The sequence below is a fragment of the Lynx rufus genome, unplaced genomic scaffold, assembly GCF_022079265.1.
Source record: "Lynx rufus isolate CCGP_SWC_20201006 ecotype Redwood Valley unplaced genomic scaffold, mLynRuf1.p SCAF_16, whole genome shotgun sequence".
NCBI classification, from domain to species: domain Eukaryota; kingdom Metazoa; phylum Chordata; class Mammalia; order Carnivora; family Felidae; genus Lynx; species Lynx rufus.
Window position 1 is genome coordinate 3,773,680 of NW_025814830.1, and position 15,526 is coordinate 3,789,205.

Here is a 15,526-nt window from a genome sequence, read left to right on the forward strand (position 1 = left end):
CACTGCTTGCAACAGGACTTCTCCTCGTAACTAGTCACTTCCCCACCTTACCCCCAGCTGCTCGAAAGAAAAACCACACCTTTCAGTACCCAGCCCATCCCTCCAAGCAACACCCCCTTCACTCTTGGCCCGGACTGTCCACCCAGCTCACTTCTGAGACCCCTTGGGAGCCTGGCACAGGAGAAGGAGGGACTAAGAGATGTCCACAACCCGTCCTTACTCTGAAATCACCAGACTCTCCTACCTCCCAGACCTGGCATGCGCCCTCCCCTCAATTTGGGGGCCCAGCCCCCTTGTCATGGTTTAGGTCCCCCCTGGGACATGATATCCTGTGTGAGGACTTGCCTGCCTTCTACTTCTGGGCTCCCATGCTGCCACGCGCTGCCTGCATTAAAGCCCCTATTCCCTTCGATGCTAGCTGGCCCCATCCATCCCCCCTTTACCAGCCCTGACTGGTAGCCACCTCCCAGGAGGGGCTTTATCTTGTTCTCTGGTGTTTCCAGTGCCTAAAATTGTGTTTGCCACATAGTAAGTGCCCCCCCCCCCCACGTTACGTGAATATCATCCGCGTCCCCAGAACGGCCAGCACACTGCCCAGTGGCTTCAGGAAACATTTGGGGACTGAGTGCCTGACCCTTCATCCACTTAAGTGTTCTTTGTCCTTCGGCAGTCTCCAACTCACCTAGTACAGGAAGATGACCCCAAGGACGTCAGCCTCTCCTGGACACCCCACTTCCTCCCCCACCCCCACACTCAGTCACATCACCCTGAACCCTCCACCAGCCTAGCAACACAAGGTTCAGGTGGTTGATCCCATCCCCCGTACATCTTGAACTCACTCTGGCTCAGGGCAGGTTTCTATTCATACTTTATTTTCCTGTTTTTGTCTTTTTTTAGTTTTTATTAAATAAAAGGAACAGAGGGAGGGGGCCTGCGGTTTCTCAGGCTGGTCAGGGAGAGCCACGGGCCCCCCACTCCCTCTGTTCAAGGTGCACTGCGCAGTGAGCTTGAGGTGTAAGCTGGGTGGGGAGGGCAGCCGGTAGTGCTAGGAGGGTCAGAGGTTGGGATCTAGGACCCACCCAGCCCTCCCAGGAAGACTCAGTGGGCAGGGAGGGAGCCTCCTGGACCCTAATGGGGGCTCACCCGAGGGCTGAGGGCTGGTGGGGCCAGGGCTTGTGCTATAAGCCACAAGATGGGACCCCAGGCCCGGCTCCTTCCCACTCCAGGAGGAGGAAGGGGCGACAACGTCCATGCGTTGGAGGGTACAGGGCTGTGGGGCAGGGCGGCCAGGCCCCTCACTCGTGGACATCCCAGATCTCAGACAGCAGAGGCGGCAGTTTCTTGTCTTGGAGCCGCAGGGCAAAGACCTGCTCTGAGTGCACAGAGCTCAGCGTGCGCAGGCTCACAAGCTTCATCAGCATCCGGGGGAAGCGCAGCTGGTCCTGCGGGGAGGTGGGGGGGGGGGGGCAGGAGGGGGGTGGGCTCTGGTCAGCCCAACCGGACCACCGGTGTAGGCAGGGGCCGGGCAGAGCGTGGGGAGCCCCGCCCCTATGCCTGCACTGGGCCCGGCTCCTTGGTCACGGGACAGAGGCCTGAGGACAGACTTGGCCAAGAGGACACCGGCCAGGGCTCAGGGCGCTGCCAGAGGAGCTGGGCAGTGGGGGCAGCAGACAGGGCCCGGCTCTGATGAGGAGGCAAGACCTCAGCCCGCGGCGGCCCCCACGTGGGGCCTGGACCGCCTGTCCCCGCCAGGGCCCTGGGAGGGGTGGGCTCCCGTACCTGCGGCCTTTTGATGCGCGTATAGGAGAGCAGGGCCTCCACGTACGGCTGCTGTAGGGCCTCCACGCGGCTCGGCTCCTGCACGTTGGGCCGGTCAGCGGAGAAGATGTTGATGGCGATGAGGAGGGCGTACTCCGCGTCGTCCAGGCCCAGCCGCCGCATGGCCCGGGAGAACTCGAAGATGGGGTTGATGAACTCCACCTGCAGGCCTGGGGGGGCGGGAGGCGGGGCCGGATGAGCTCCCCCAGCCCCGAACTGGCCCCAGCCCGGGTCCCTGACGCTGCTATCGGCGGGGCGAGGGACACGGCAGCAATGCTAGCCTTCTGGTCATTTCTGTTCAGCTGTGTCCCCATCCGAGTGGCTGGCACGGGGGAAGTGCGCCCTAACCCCTGCCTGAATAAAGGGATGAGTAATGAATGTGAACATTTATTCAGTAGTTCCTGCGACCTCATCACTGCCTTCACCTCCTTCCCGACCTCCCCGGTTCTCTCCTAACGAAAAAGAAAGATTTTTAAACCTAGGTCACACTGCGTCACCCCTGTGGTGGCTTCCAATGTTCACGGAGTAAGGCCTGAACTCATCCCCAGGAGTAGTTCATTCATTTGTTTTTCAGACTCTGTTCAGCACCTACTATGTGGCAGGCCCCGGGGCAGAGCTGTTTAGAAGACACAGCCTCCCCTCCTGCGGAACTTGCACTTGGGGGTTGAGGGAACACAACAGACAAACGTGTAACTAAACCATCCGGTCTGTGAGCTGGATCAAGGTAACACAAGGAAAGGTAATCGGGGCATCGAAAATCAAATCAACATCTTAGACAAGGTGGCCGGTGTGTAGGGTGACGCTGTAGGAAGGCCACACGGTAGGGTGACCTTTGAGAAACCACCAGGAGGGGAGGGGATGAGTCACGGGGACGTTTTGAGTGTTCCAGGTGGGCACCACCTGTCTGTTTTCCCCAGAACTGGGCAGCTTTCTGGGCCTTGAGGCTTCCAAATGTTGACACCACAAAGGTCCCATGCAAACCAGGAGGAGGTGGTCGCCCATGTTGGCTGAGCAACTGCAAAAGCCTGAGGCGGGAGCATGTTTGGTGGGTTCAAGTAAGAGGGAGGAGACCAGTGTGGCTGGAGGAGGGTGAACAAAGGGAGCTGGGGGTAGAGAGGCCCCTCGGAGCCTGTGAAAAATGGCAAGGACTCTGGCTTTTCTCCCAGCGAGACGGGAGCCATGCAGGGGTAGCGAGCAAGAGGAGGGGCGTGAGCTAACTATGAATACGACCCTTCCGACCGCTGTATGAACAGACACACTTGGGAGAACCCAGTGAGGGGCCCCGACAGTGTTCCAGGGAGAGGCACTGGAGGACAATGGCAGAGGATGGGGGGAAGCGGTAGGACCCCAACCTCCTCTCCAGCCTCATCTCCCTGTGTTCCAGATGCCTGGACCTCCTTGTAGTTCCCTAACACCATCCAGCTCTTCCCCCACCTCAGGGCCTTTGTATGTGCTGAGCCCACTGCCAGAAACATTCTCCCCGCTCAGTGCTCCCCTGCCACACTCATATTCAAAGGGGACTGGGAGGGCCAGCGGCTAGAGGAAAGGAAGAATATGGGGTTAGGAAAATACAGAGGTGCCCCGGGAAGAGATGATGGGGGAGAGCTGGACTCACAGAGTGAAGCCCGAGCCTGAGGGAGAACAAGGCTTTTATGGTACATGGGGTTCCCTGGTGGGCATTGTTACCCCCCAATTTCCTTTTCCTAGGCAATACATCTCACCCCTCAGGCCTCGGTTCATATGCACTTCCTCCAGAAGCCCACTGCCTAGGTCACATCCCCAGGTAAGTGCTCTTGGACGGCAGGGACCTACCGCGTACAGTTGCGTAGGTTGCGTACTTCACAATGAACTGAGATCCGGCCTCCCTCCAGTGACACCAGGTTTGGGAAGGAGGGAGTGTCTTTTCTTAATTCCTATCAAAATGCCCCGTTGTGAGAGCACACACCCCTCTGTCTCATCCCGCAATGCATCCCAGCGGACAGACTCAGCACTCAATAAATACATTTTCATCTCATTTTGAGGCTGGCTCACTCCACTTTGGAGGTAAAAAAATAGAGGCTCAGACAAGAGCGAGATGGCCTGAGGTCTGCCACCCGTAGAGGCCCGGCAGGGGCACCGGCCCTGCACCCTCCCAGCCCTCTCCCCAGGGGCAACGGCCCTGCACCCCCCCAGCCCTCTCCCCACCACACCTGCGCGGTGGAAGTCATCCTTGCTGTAGGTGAAGTCTTTCAGGAAAGTGATGCACTCTGTCTCGTGGTTGTAGCGCCTGGCTGTCTCTAGCAGCATGATCTGTGGGCAGCAGGGAGAGGAGGAGGCAAGGGCAGGGGCGCCACGAGTCCCTGTGACCTGGCAGCCACTGGTCTCTCCTCTCTTGGCCCGTGGGGGGACCTAATCTTGCCAGAATCACCTCTCACCCTCTGCCCCCAAGCACGTTCCCTCAGTCACCCCGGCCTGCAGTCAGCACGCCTGACACTCCAAGCTCTCCCTCCTCCAGGTTCAACGCCCACAGCGCCCTCCTCCCAGGATACTCTCCCCAGGTGGTTGCAGGGCATGGGGACAGGCATGTTTTGTTCACTGCGACCTATCCAGGACTTGGAATGGAGCCTGGGGTCCACCAGTAACTCAATACTTATTTGTTACTGTTGCTTTGGTTTAAATGTCAACTCTTCTGAATGGCCTTTTCAGCACATTCTTTAGAGTGCGTCCTCCCAGCCAATCCTCAATTTTTCTCAGCCTCAACCCGTTTCCTCTCTCTCCTTGGCTCATGGGAGGCTCTGACTCTCTGTTTAGTATTTCGACGTCCCCCTGTAGGATATCGTCCCCACGAGGGCAACCACCAGAGGGGTCTCGCTCATCCCTATTCCCCCAACATCTGTCCTGAGGCTTATCCCTGGGGTTCCCTGTGGGCAGGAATGAAGGGCCATGTTGAGGATGGGAAGGCTGCCCGTTACCTCAATGGTAGATGCCTTCAGGAGGGCAATCTGGTCCTCGCGGCCCAGCTGCAGGAAGCCAGGCACCTGTTTGGCAAAATCCACAATCTCCTGGACTGAGATGATGGCTAACTCCGTGAAGTGGGCGAAACGCTGCTGGCGTGCATCACGGGACTGGGGGTCCGCGCCCAGGGGCCAGGGCTAGGGCCAAGGGGGGTCAAGGTTATTCACAGATTCCTCCAATGAGCCCGAGGCCCCTAGGAGAATGCGCCCTAGGAGACCCTCCTCTCCAAGGCCCCGCCCTCTGGAGCCTTGTTCCCTCCCCATGCCCTGGGCTGCAGCCCTGATGGCTTTCCCCCAACTGGCCTCATCACCCTTCAAGGCTGCGGGAGGGGCAGTACCGTGACTTTGGGCTGGTCGGAGAAGGAGCGTTTGTTGCACTGCAGCTGAGCCGCCACCAACTGCTGGATCATTAGTTCCTGAGCGGCTGTTAACTGGACACCCTCGCCTTCCCCGGAGCCCTGGCCACCTCCGTCAGACCCTCCAGGGGAAGCCCCAGGCCCAGAGGCTGAGCTGCTGCCGCCCGATGGCCCCACAGGTGACTGTTGCTGCTGCTGCTGCTGTTGCTTCCGAATCTTCTTCTTTCGGATCTGTTCTTCCGACAGGACGCCTATTCGGGACACAGAGGCCTCAGCGGTGGCCCCGGGGCTGGGCACGGGCCAGGCGAGCACGGCGCCCTCCCCAGCACTCACACTGCTCTCTCATCCCGGCCTCCTTGCATTTGCGCAGCCGGCACTGCTGGCACTTGCGCCGCATGAAGGCGTCCATCTGGCAGGTTCCGCCGCCCCGGCAGGCGTAGCGCCTGGCCCCGCCTCGGACCACGCTGCGCCGGAAGAAGCCCTTGCAGCCTTCGCAGCTGAGCACATTGTAGTGGAAGCCGGAGGCCTTGTCCCCGCACACGCGGCACAGCTCGTGGCCCAGCATCTTTGGAGCCGGGCCCTTCTTTCGCTTGCGCTCCGGTTCCTCTGCCGGGTCTGGGACGACTGGGGTGGGCGGAGAGAAGCCATGAGAGAGACAGAGCCCCCAAAAGAAACAGCCAGAGGGCCATCCCCACGACACAGAAGACACAAAGAGCCAGCGTATAGGGGGTGACCAGGGAGACGGCAATTCAGAAGGAAAGATGTGTGAACCCCAACAAATAACAACAAGAGGTGTCAAGCAGGAAAAAAATACACTCACAGGCAAAGTGAAGGAAAAAAAGAATAAGTGACAAGAAGAAGTGGAAGAAAAAAATCAACAAGACACTGGGGCCTCCCATTCTGATTTTTTATCTTTCTCCCTTCCTAGATCTCCCCTCAAGGCCCCCCATATCCATCCCGAGCCCCTGTCCCTGGGCCCCATCTCACCCTCGCTGCAGGCTGAACGGGCCCAGTCATCGCCTGGGACATCAGGGTCTGGACCCACAGGCCACAGTTCAGGACCCTCCTCCTTTATAGCTGGTGAAGAAGAGGGTGCGCTGGGTTGAGGCGGGCCATTTCCTGGGAGAGGGAAGCACAGTGAGTTTCTCCTGCCAAGTGTGCAATGGGAGAGGGACTGGGCTGGGAAAGGGGTCGCTCACCAGGCAAGGGGGTGTCCAGGGAACTGGTGGTGGGAGTGGACATGGTGGAGTCACGGAGCAACCTGCAGAATATAGGGGGACTGAGAACCTTGTCGGGCCAGGTAGGGTCAGGTTAGGCCAGCCCCAGGTCTCGAAGGATGCACCACTTTCTTCCATCTCTCCAGACTCCTCCTTTACTGCACACAGACCCCACCCCAGGCCCCTGCCGGCCTGTAAAACCTCTCCTCCGATTCTGACAGACCCCACCCACGATTGCTCCAGATCTTCCGGCTGGGTCTCAAGCCCTGCCCTCATCTAGACCCCGCCCCTCATGTGGGCTCCACCCACTCCGGATCCTGCCCACTCCCTCTTCAGGTACTGCCCTTTCTGCTTCAATCGTGCTCCGCCCTAACTTCCCCCTTCCCACCAAGTTCACCCTGCCTCCTCTTACTCCCCACCTCTGCTGAAAAAGCACCCCAACTCCCATTCTGACCCCACCTCCTCCCCATCTTTTCCTTCTAGGTCCCGCCCAACCCTTGTAGCTTGCACCCTCACTCTATCCACAATGCCCCGCCCCGCCACTTTGCCCCGCCCCATCGGTACCCCTCCCTCCAGGTCCGGCCCCATCCCCTCCCATCCTGCCCCGCCTCCACCTCCTCCCATCACGCTCCGCCCCCATACCTCGCTCCAGGTCCCGCCCCTCTCCGAACACCAGTGGGGGGCGGGGCTCATGGCTGCGCGCGAGGGTCCCGTGGGCCGCCTCTCGCGGGGGTCTCTTACTCCCGTTGCCCTGGAAACAGCCGGAGACAGCGCGAGCTACGGAAGGCGGGGGGGGGGGGGGGAGGAGAGAAAGGGGCTGAGCGGGGGCAGCGCGGAGAACGCCGGGAAGCCCCGGGCCCGGGACGCCTCCCGCATCTTCCCATACTCTAGTGCACCTGCCTCGGTCCCCTTGCTCTGCTTCTCTTCCTCCTCCTCCGTAGCCCCTGGCACGCCGCCGCTTCTCAGATCCCCTCAAAAGTAACTTCGCCACTTCTTCCGGCAACCCCGCCGTGCGTCACTTTAGGAAAGGGGCGGGTAGTCTGGAGTGACGGACTTCCGGTCCGCCTAGCACTAGCCAAATCGGCTGCCCCGCACGGAAGTCGTACGGTCACCGGAAGTTTACCCTCCGGGGTAGCTCCGCTGGGGCCAGACAGAAGAGTTCCGGACCAGCTCGATCAAACGCAGGGCCGGCGAGGGGGGCGTGGTCAGTCCCAAACCTTCCGGCCCCCACGGGGCGGCTTTAAGTCATCCCAGTGCCCCTCGTTGTGTGCCGCCAAGGATTGGCTCGGCATAAATTTCCCCGCCTGTAGCTCCTTTTCGCACACGGCCGATTTGAAGCATGTTTGTCATTTTTTGGTTATTAAACAAGTTTTCTGATTTTAGAGGCGCGCTGCTTATTGGTTTTAAATAAATTTAATTACAAACCTAGGTCCAGGAAAAATATGATTAAAAAATAAACTTGTTGATAGGAATTAAAAAAAAAAAAGGCATAGCCTTCTCATACCAAGAAGAGAAAAATAACAGCTTTTAAAGAAAACTCACAGTAATTGAATAGGTAGAAGGAATCGTTCCAAAGTCTTCCCTCGATAATCTGATCTATATTGATCATACATCCATTTTCAGGAAACTGGAATGTATGAACCATGCTCTTTTACACTTTGTTTTGTCCATTCCCACATGATCTTGAAGCTGTGGAATTTGAGTATGTTACCAATAAAAGGTGTGATTACATGGACATGGGGTTCCAGGGAAAGGGCTGAACTATCTATTGTCTCTCACTTCCTGGCTGTGTGATGTTGAGCCAAGCTATTTACCCTCCCCATTGCTCAGTTTCCTCTTCTAAACTGGGACCAACTAGGGGCACCTGAGTGCCTCATTTGGTTAAGCGCCCAACTTTGGCTCAGGTCATGATCTCATGGTCGGTGAGTTGGAGCCCCGGGTCTAGCTCTGTGCTGACAGCTCAGAGCCAGGAGCCTGGGTCAGATTCTGTGTCTCCCTCTCTCTCTGCCCCTACCCCGTTCTTGCTCTTTCTCTCAAAAATAAATAAGCATTAAAAGAATTTTAAACTGAGACCAACAAGAGTTCATTGGATTGTCATTATGATTAAACCAGGTATATCCCTAGCAGAGCCTGATGCAGGGCTTGAACTCACAATGAGACCATGGCCTGAGCCGAAGTTGGACACTTAACCAACTGAGCCAACCAGATGCCCCTTCACTGTGGTTTTAATTTGTACTTCCCTGATGGCTAGTTCTATTTCTTTTTATCACAGGTAATTTGTAATGTGTAATTCTTTTACTATTCTGAGATGAAATCCAAAAACAATATAGCTGAACTGTGTCCCCGTCCCCAGCAACGAAATATCATTTACCTCACCAACTGCAACACAAAAGATGTATAAATGGAAGCTAATTTGTTTTTTAAAAAATTTTTTTAATGTTTATTATTTTTGAGAGAGAGAGACAGACAGAAAGCAAGCAGGGAAGGGGCAGAGAGAGAGGGAGACACAGAATCCGAAGCAGGCTCCAGGCTCTGAGCTGTCAGCACAGAGTCTGAGGCGGGGCTCGAACTCACAGACCACAAGATCATGACCTGAGCTGTAGTTGGACACCCAACCGACTAAGCCACCCAGGCACTCCTGGAAGCTAATTTGTAATAAAGCGATACCTACTTCAACATAGGTGCACAATAGACACAATATGGCAGTCAGATCTTACTTCAAAAGACAGAATTATTGAAAATTTAAAAGCAACAGAGCAGTCTAACAGAGGAGGGCTGGATCATCAGCTCAAATGCCTCAGGCAACATTGCCGTGGGTGATACAATTTTTTCCAAAATTGTGGCCAAGTCTTAATAAAGTTATCAATAAGACAAGGTAGGAATAATTTTGGCATATTCAAAAGAAAAAATCATGGTACATCAGCAAGTACATCAGGGTGGCTGGAGCTGAGTGAGGTGGGGGGACAGGGTGCAAGAAAAAACTATATATATATATATATTTAGATATTTAGATAGATATTTAGATAAACATAGGTATAGATATAGATGATACAGATATATATATATTTTTTTGGTTGCTTCCTTGGGGAAGGTGCTTAACCAAATACTTGTTGGGGGCGGGGGCACCTGGCTGGCTCAGTTGGAAGAGTACACAACTGGATCTCAGGGTTGTGAGTTTGAGCCCCACGTTGGGTGTAGAGATTACTTAAAAACATTTATTTTTTATTTTTTATTTAAAAAAAATTTTTTTTAACGTTTTATTTATTTTTGAGACAGAGAGAGACAGAGCATGAACGGGGCAGGGGCAGAGAGAGAGGGAGACACAGAATCAGCAGCAGGCTCCAGGCTCTGAGCCATCAGCCCAGAGCCCAACGCGGGGCTCGAACTCACGGACCGCGAGATCGTGACCTGAGCTGAAGTAGGACGCTTAACCGACTGAGCCCCCCAGGCGCCCCAAAAACATTTTTTAAAAAGCCTATCGGATTGCAGCAAATTCAGTTGAATGAAGAGACTGGTTCTTCATAATTACCAAAAACAGCCCATTAAATATTGTTGTTAACGTAAAAATGTCGTGTGTAGAGTCAACCATTTTTATACCACATATGCTAAGTTTTTAAGACTTTCAGAAAATGTACGTTGAAATTGATGTGAAAAAACAAATGAAACTGTATTATTGGAATTCACGTAAAAGAAACTGATCAGAAATGTTTTCCCCCATACCAAATAGAGGATAATCACAAGGCTTTACATTTCCAGGTTTCGGGCGTGTGGTTTATAGAGTGAATAAATCAGGCGCTAGGATGCTTAAAAAAAAAGGAAGGAAGGGCGGAAGGTTGGCGGGGGGGGGGGGGGGGGGGGGGAGGGGCGGGGTAGAACCGAGGTGATCTTGGCTGGGAAAACAGGCTCACAGCACCGCCGTGTGGCCATCATTTGGGAATTTGCAGCAGGATCTTTCAGAAATCCCTTAACCCCGGAGCAAGCAAGAATTGGGACAGGACATCTGGGTGAGGGGATTCTGAGGGATCGAGATGGAATATTCCAGCTGCTAAAATAGATGAGGGGGAGATGTGGTAAGACTTATCGTAGAGAAACTGATGCTCCGTCTTCTGGGTCAAGGAAATTCCCTAAAGCAATTGTGCTCAAAGTAGGTTGTTGAAAATACTTGCTGAGCATTTGCTAGATACCAGGCACTGTCCTAGGTGCTGGGGACGTGGTGATGAATGAAATAAACCAAGATCCCTGCCCTCGTGGAAATAAGATTATAATGGGGAAACAGGCAGTATCACTGATTCTAAGATGCACGTGACTTACACCTGATGACATCTTAGAGTTAATTAAATGTTCAAAGAGGTTGAGTGCTATGGGAAAAAATAGGTCAGGGTAAAGGAGATTGGAGATTTGGGGAGGGGATGGTTGCCATATTGAATTGCGTGGTCAGGGAAGACTTCACTAAGAAGGTGATATTCAAGAAAATATTTAAAGGAGAGAGGCTGACTAGGGTTTTTTGGAGGCAAGACACTTGGGTGGAACAGCCTGTGCAAAGGCCCTGAGGCAGGAGCATGTCTGGGTTTCTCTGAGAAACAACAAGGAGGCCAATGTGGCTAGGCTGAACGATCAAGGGGGATAGAGGAGAGAAGATGTCAGAGAGGGGCCAAGTCATAAAGTGCCTTTCAATTCTGGGATGCCATTGGTACCCCCTGATCCTTTGATCTTCTCTTCTCTTTGCCTCACTTCCTCTCACGTCCTCTCTTCCTTCCTTGGATTCTGTGGCCCAGTGCAGTCAGGTCCTTGAACACATTACTTTAACTTCCTTGCTCTTTCTCCCTCAGTCCTACTTGCCTGGCAAAACCCCAACGCTGGTTAAAAATGGACTTGGCCTTTCCTGTGCCTGCTCCCCCCAGCTGAGCTTGTGAGCGGACACACTTCAGCTGTGTGAGGGCAAGCCTCCAGTGGACATTCAGAACCAATCTGCAGGGCCTCTGCAGTTCCCTTCTCTAATCTCTAAGAAAGCGTGTTCTCACCTTCTCTCTCAAAATCGCCAGCACCCCTCCCCCTCTTCACTCTCACTTCTTCTTTGGCAGAAAAAAATAGAAGCCACCAGAAGAAGACTTCCGTGCGTTTACCCCAGGGACACCACGAGCTCACTTGCAGAGGTACAGGTGAACTGCTGCCCTGCCCATGACCGTGTTGGGACAGCATGTAAGAGGCCTCCCCCACCCCCCCACTTAGGCACCGGATCCTTTCTCCTTCCCGTACTCAAAACTTTCCCTCTTGCAATGTTTCCTCCTCTCTCTTGCATCACTGTTTGTGCAACCTTTGAGCCGTTGACCTTCAAGGATTCCCCTTCACCAAACGCCAGCACGTCCTCACGGTGCTGTTGAGCATACTTCCTGAATCCTGCGTGTGTTGGGCTCACTCTTCTGCCCGAGCTCCCCACCTCTCCCACTTCATAGCTCCATCCATGAAGATCCCTTTCCTCTAGGCTCCACCTACGGGACTTTCTTGCTACAGCTCTCTAACAGAAACCCAAGTTCAAGAGTTGGGGGCCCCAACCATCTTGAAAGCAGGTTCTTTAGCTTTAGTGAAGGCTTTGCACGATGGCCACCTCAGCTGACATCTGTCCGCAACCCCGTGATCCAGAACCGCATGGCCAAGCTGCTTTCAAACTTCTAACCCAGACACCATGAAAAATAATAAGTGTGTATTTCTGTTTTAAACCATTTAGTCCGGGGGTGACTTGTTACACAGCATTAGCTAACTAGTACACACTCCCGAGTCTGCTTTTCTCTGTGTCTTTCCAGTCCTTGCAAATGAGGATAGCATTTACAGTGTTATGATACTGTAAGCATTGCCCTGTTTTTTCTGGAATGCGTTTCTATATTTCTTTTTAACTTTTCTTCTGAGGTAAAACTTCCCTAAAGTAAACCTACCTAGGGGCGCCTGAGTGGCTCAGTCAGTTAAGTGTCTGACTTCGGCTAAGGGCATGATTTCACAGCTCATGAGTTCGAGCCCCACTTTGGGCTTTCTGCTATCAGCGCAGAGCCCACTTCGGATCCTCTGTCCCCTTCTCTCTCTGTCCCTCCCCAGCTTGTTCTCTCTCTCAGAATAAACAAATAAACTTTTAAAAACATATAAAGTAAACCTACCCAAGGTGAAATACAAAATCTTAAACGTACAGCTCGATGCATTTTTACTGATGTATTCACCCATGGAACGCCCACTCAGATTGAGGTAGAGAACATCTCTAGCATCCCTCAAGGCTCCCACGTGCCCCCTCCCAGTCAATACCCTTCACGAAGGATCACCACTATTCCAACTTCTAAGTTGAGGTTGGTTTTGCCTGTTCTTGAACATAATATGAATGGAATCGCGTGTTTTGGCCTGTTTGGTCTCAAAATACTGTAGATGGGGTAGCTAATAATCATAGATATTTATTTCTCATGGTTCTGGAGGCTGGGAAGCCCACGGATCAAGGCACTGACTGATCGGGTCTGCTTCCTGGTTAATAGCCTTTTCACTGTGTCCACACAAGGGTTGGAGGGGCGGAGGAGCTCTCTATGGTCAATTTTAAAAGGGTATGAATCCCATTCTGGAGGGCTCCACCTTCCTGATTGAATCACCTCCCCAAACCCCCACCTCTACTTTTACACTGGGGGTTCGTTTTCAACATTGAATTGGAAGGAGGACACAGACATTCAGTCCATACTAGGCACTCCTCGTTCTTTCACTTATCATTAGGTCTCTGAGAATTACCCATGTCCTGGGGGCGCCTGGCTGGCTCAGTCAGAAGAGCACGTGACTCTTGATCTCTGGGTTGTAAGTCTGAGCCCCACGTTGGGCGTGGAGATTACTAAAAAAAAAAAATAAAGACACAAAGTTTATTTTAAAAAATTACCCGTATCACTGCATAACTTATAGTTCATTCCTTCTTATTGCTGAGTAGTGAGCCACTGAATGGATACCTTCCACAGTATGTCTATTCTCAAGCTCACGAACATACTGGTTGTTTCCAGTTTAGGGCTATCGTGAGTAATGCCGCTTTATTTATTTTTTATTTTTTTTAAATGTTTATTTCTGAGAGAGAGAGAGAAAGAGAGAGAGAGAGAGGGAGAGAGAGAGAGAGAGAGAGAGAGAGAGAGAGAGAGAGAGAATGAGCAGGGGAGGGGCAGAGAGAGAGGGAGACCCAGAATCCAAAGCAGGCTCCAGGCTCTGATGTGTCAGCATGGAGACCGATGGGGGGGGTGGTTGGGGGGGTGGGGCTTGAACTCACAGACCAAGAGACCAAGACCTGAGTTGAAGGCGGACGGAAGGAAGCTCAACAGACTGAGCCCCCCAGGCGCCCCAGGGGACAGGATGTTTCAAGACAATGGAAGAGCTTTTTTTTTTTTTTCTTTATCTATCCGATTCCTTGTAGCTTTGGTGAGGCTGTGGGGAAATTGGGGTTATTATCGCCCCTGCAGTTGGAAGCCTACATCATCACAAGTTCTCTGGGGAGTAACTAAGCAACATATATCCAGATCTACAACTTACATCTGCTCATGGCTGGAGTAATTATGGTTCGAGGAATCGTAATGCAGGGACAACGTGTGACTCTTGATCTTGGGGACATGAGTTTCCCCATGTTGCATGTAAAGATTATTTTTAAAAACGAGAAATCGTCGGGGCGCCTGGGGGGCTCAGTCAGTTGAGGGCCCGACTTCAGCTCAGGTCAGGATCTCGCGGTTCAGGAGTTCGAGCCCCGCGTCGGGCTCTGTGCTGACAGCTGGGAGCCTGGAGCCTGGATTCTGTGTCTCCCTCTCTCTCTGGCCCTCCCCCACTCGCACAGAAAAATACATATGCAGAAGATTACTGTAGCATTGTTTTAATATTAGAAAAGGGCAGGGGCACCCGGGTGGCTCAGCGGGTTGAGTGTCAGACTTTTCGTTTCAGCTCAGGTCATGATCTCACAGGTTCGTGAGTTCGAGCCCAGCACCGGGCTCTGCGCTGGTGATGCGGAGCTTGCTTGGGATTCTTTCTCTCCCTCTTTCTATGCCCCTTGTCCGCTCGCATGTGCACTCTCTCTCTGTCTCAAAAATAAACAAACAAACTTAAAAAAGTTTTTTTTTTAATTTTTTAATGTGTATTTATTATTGAGGGAATAAATAATAAATTATTTATTAAATAAATAAATGTTTATTTATTTTTGAGCAGAGGAGGGACAGAGAGAGAGGGAGACACAGAATGTGAAGCAGGCTCCAGGCTCTGAGCTGTCAGCACAGAGCCCAACGCGGGGCTCGAACTCACGGACTGCAAGGTCATGACCTGAACCGAAGTCGGACACTTAACCGACTGAGCCACCCAGGTGCCCAACTTTAAAAAAATGTTTAAATAAAAAAAACGACAAGCTGCTTATTGACATGTAAATCTAAGCTAGAAAACCAAAGACCTCAAATTGTTTCTCAGAAATGTTTGTAGCTCCATGATCAGTGCGTTTGTTTAAGAATGCAGATTCTTGCGATGAGCACTGGGTGTTGTATGGAAACTAATTTGACAATAAATTTCATATATTAAAAAAAAAGAAAAAAAAAGAATGCAGATTCTTGGGCTCTATATCAGGCCTTGGGAACCAGAATCTCTGAGCGTGGTGCCCAGGAATCTGCATTTTAACTAGACGTTCGGATGCCCATTTGACATTTGAGAAACTTAGTCAACGAAAAAAGGGGCACAATGAGACCCAGAGAGACATTGTCAAATATTTGTATGCTCTTTGCCCAGTTACCAGGGGAAGGAGCTCCTCTAGTCTGACCCTCTCTCCCTTCCCCCAGATCCTTCGCAACATCCGCCCGTCCCTGCACTTGCCCAAGGAAACCTTGTGGTTAATGAGTCCCGGAAAAGTGAAGTGAAAGTGGTAAACAAAGCAACAGCAGCTACAGGATTCGAAGTGGGGTGGGGGCCGCGGGAGACCGTCCCTGTCCCCTCGCTGAAGTCGGGAGTGAGGCGACCAGTGACACAAGTTGACATGTCTGGTGTCCCTACAAAAATACTCCACACGTCCCTCAAACTACACCACCCGCTTCCCGCTCCTGTCCCCCCTCACCCACAGAGAGACTTCACGTCCCGGGTCACCTCAGAAACCCGGAGGTGGGTGGTGAACAGGGCGGAG

The 15,526-nt window shown here is 52.8% G+C and overlaps 1 protein-coding gene across 1 annotated transcript; it reads right to left on the reverse strand.

Annotated features, from left to right (window-relative positions):
* Window positions 1–852: 852 nt before the first annotated feature.
* NR1H2 (nuclear receptor subfamily 1 group H member 2) lies at window positions 853–7,442 on the reverse strand. The gene is made up of 10 exons (XM_047077565.1): window positions 7,281–7,442; window positions 7,027–7,161; window positions 6,367–6,428; window positions 6,155–6,286; window positions 5,501–5,791; window positions 5,150–5,418; window positions 4,770–4,949; window positions 4,008–4,107; window positions 1,780–1,988; window positions 853–1,442 (listed from the first exon to the last, which is right to left on the reverse strand). The coding sequence occupies exons 3-10, from the start codon at window positions 6,407–6,409 to the stop codon at window positions 1,296–1,298; spliced, it is 1,371 nt and encodes a 456-aa protein (XP_046933521.1). The 5' UTR covers window positions 6,410–6,428; window positions 7,027–7,161; window positions 7,281–7,442; the 3' UTR covers window positions 853–1,295.
* Window positions 7,443–15,526: the final 8,084 nt, after the last annotated feature.

What these genes read in the sequence shown, in the direction of transcription:
- NR1H2 (XM_047077565.1), bottom strand. Translation starts at nt 6,409, where the DNA reads ATGTCCACTCCCACCACCAGTTCCCTGGACACCCCCTTGCCTG. An exon ending in CCTGGACACCCCCTTGCCTG is followed by an intron (nt 6,287 to 6,366) that starts GTGAGCGACCCC and finishes TCCCTCTCCCAG; the next exon opens with GAAATGGCCCGCCTCAACCC. An exon ending in CGCGCATCAAAAGGCCGCAG is followed by an intron (nt 1,443 to 1,779) that starts GTACGGGAGCCC and finishes ACCTCCCCGCAG; the next exon opens with GACCAGCTGCGCTTCCCCCG.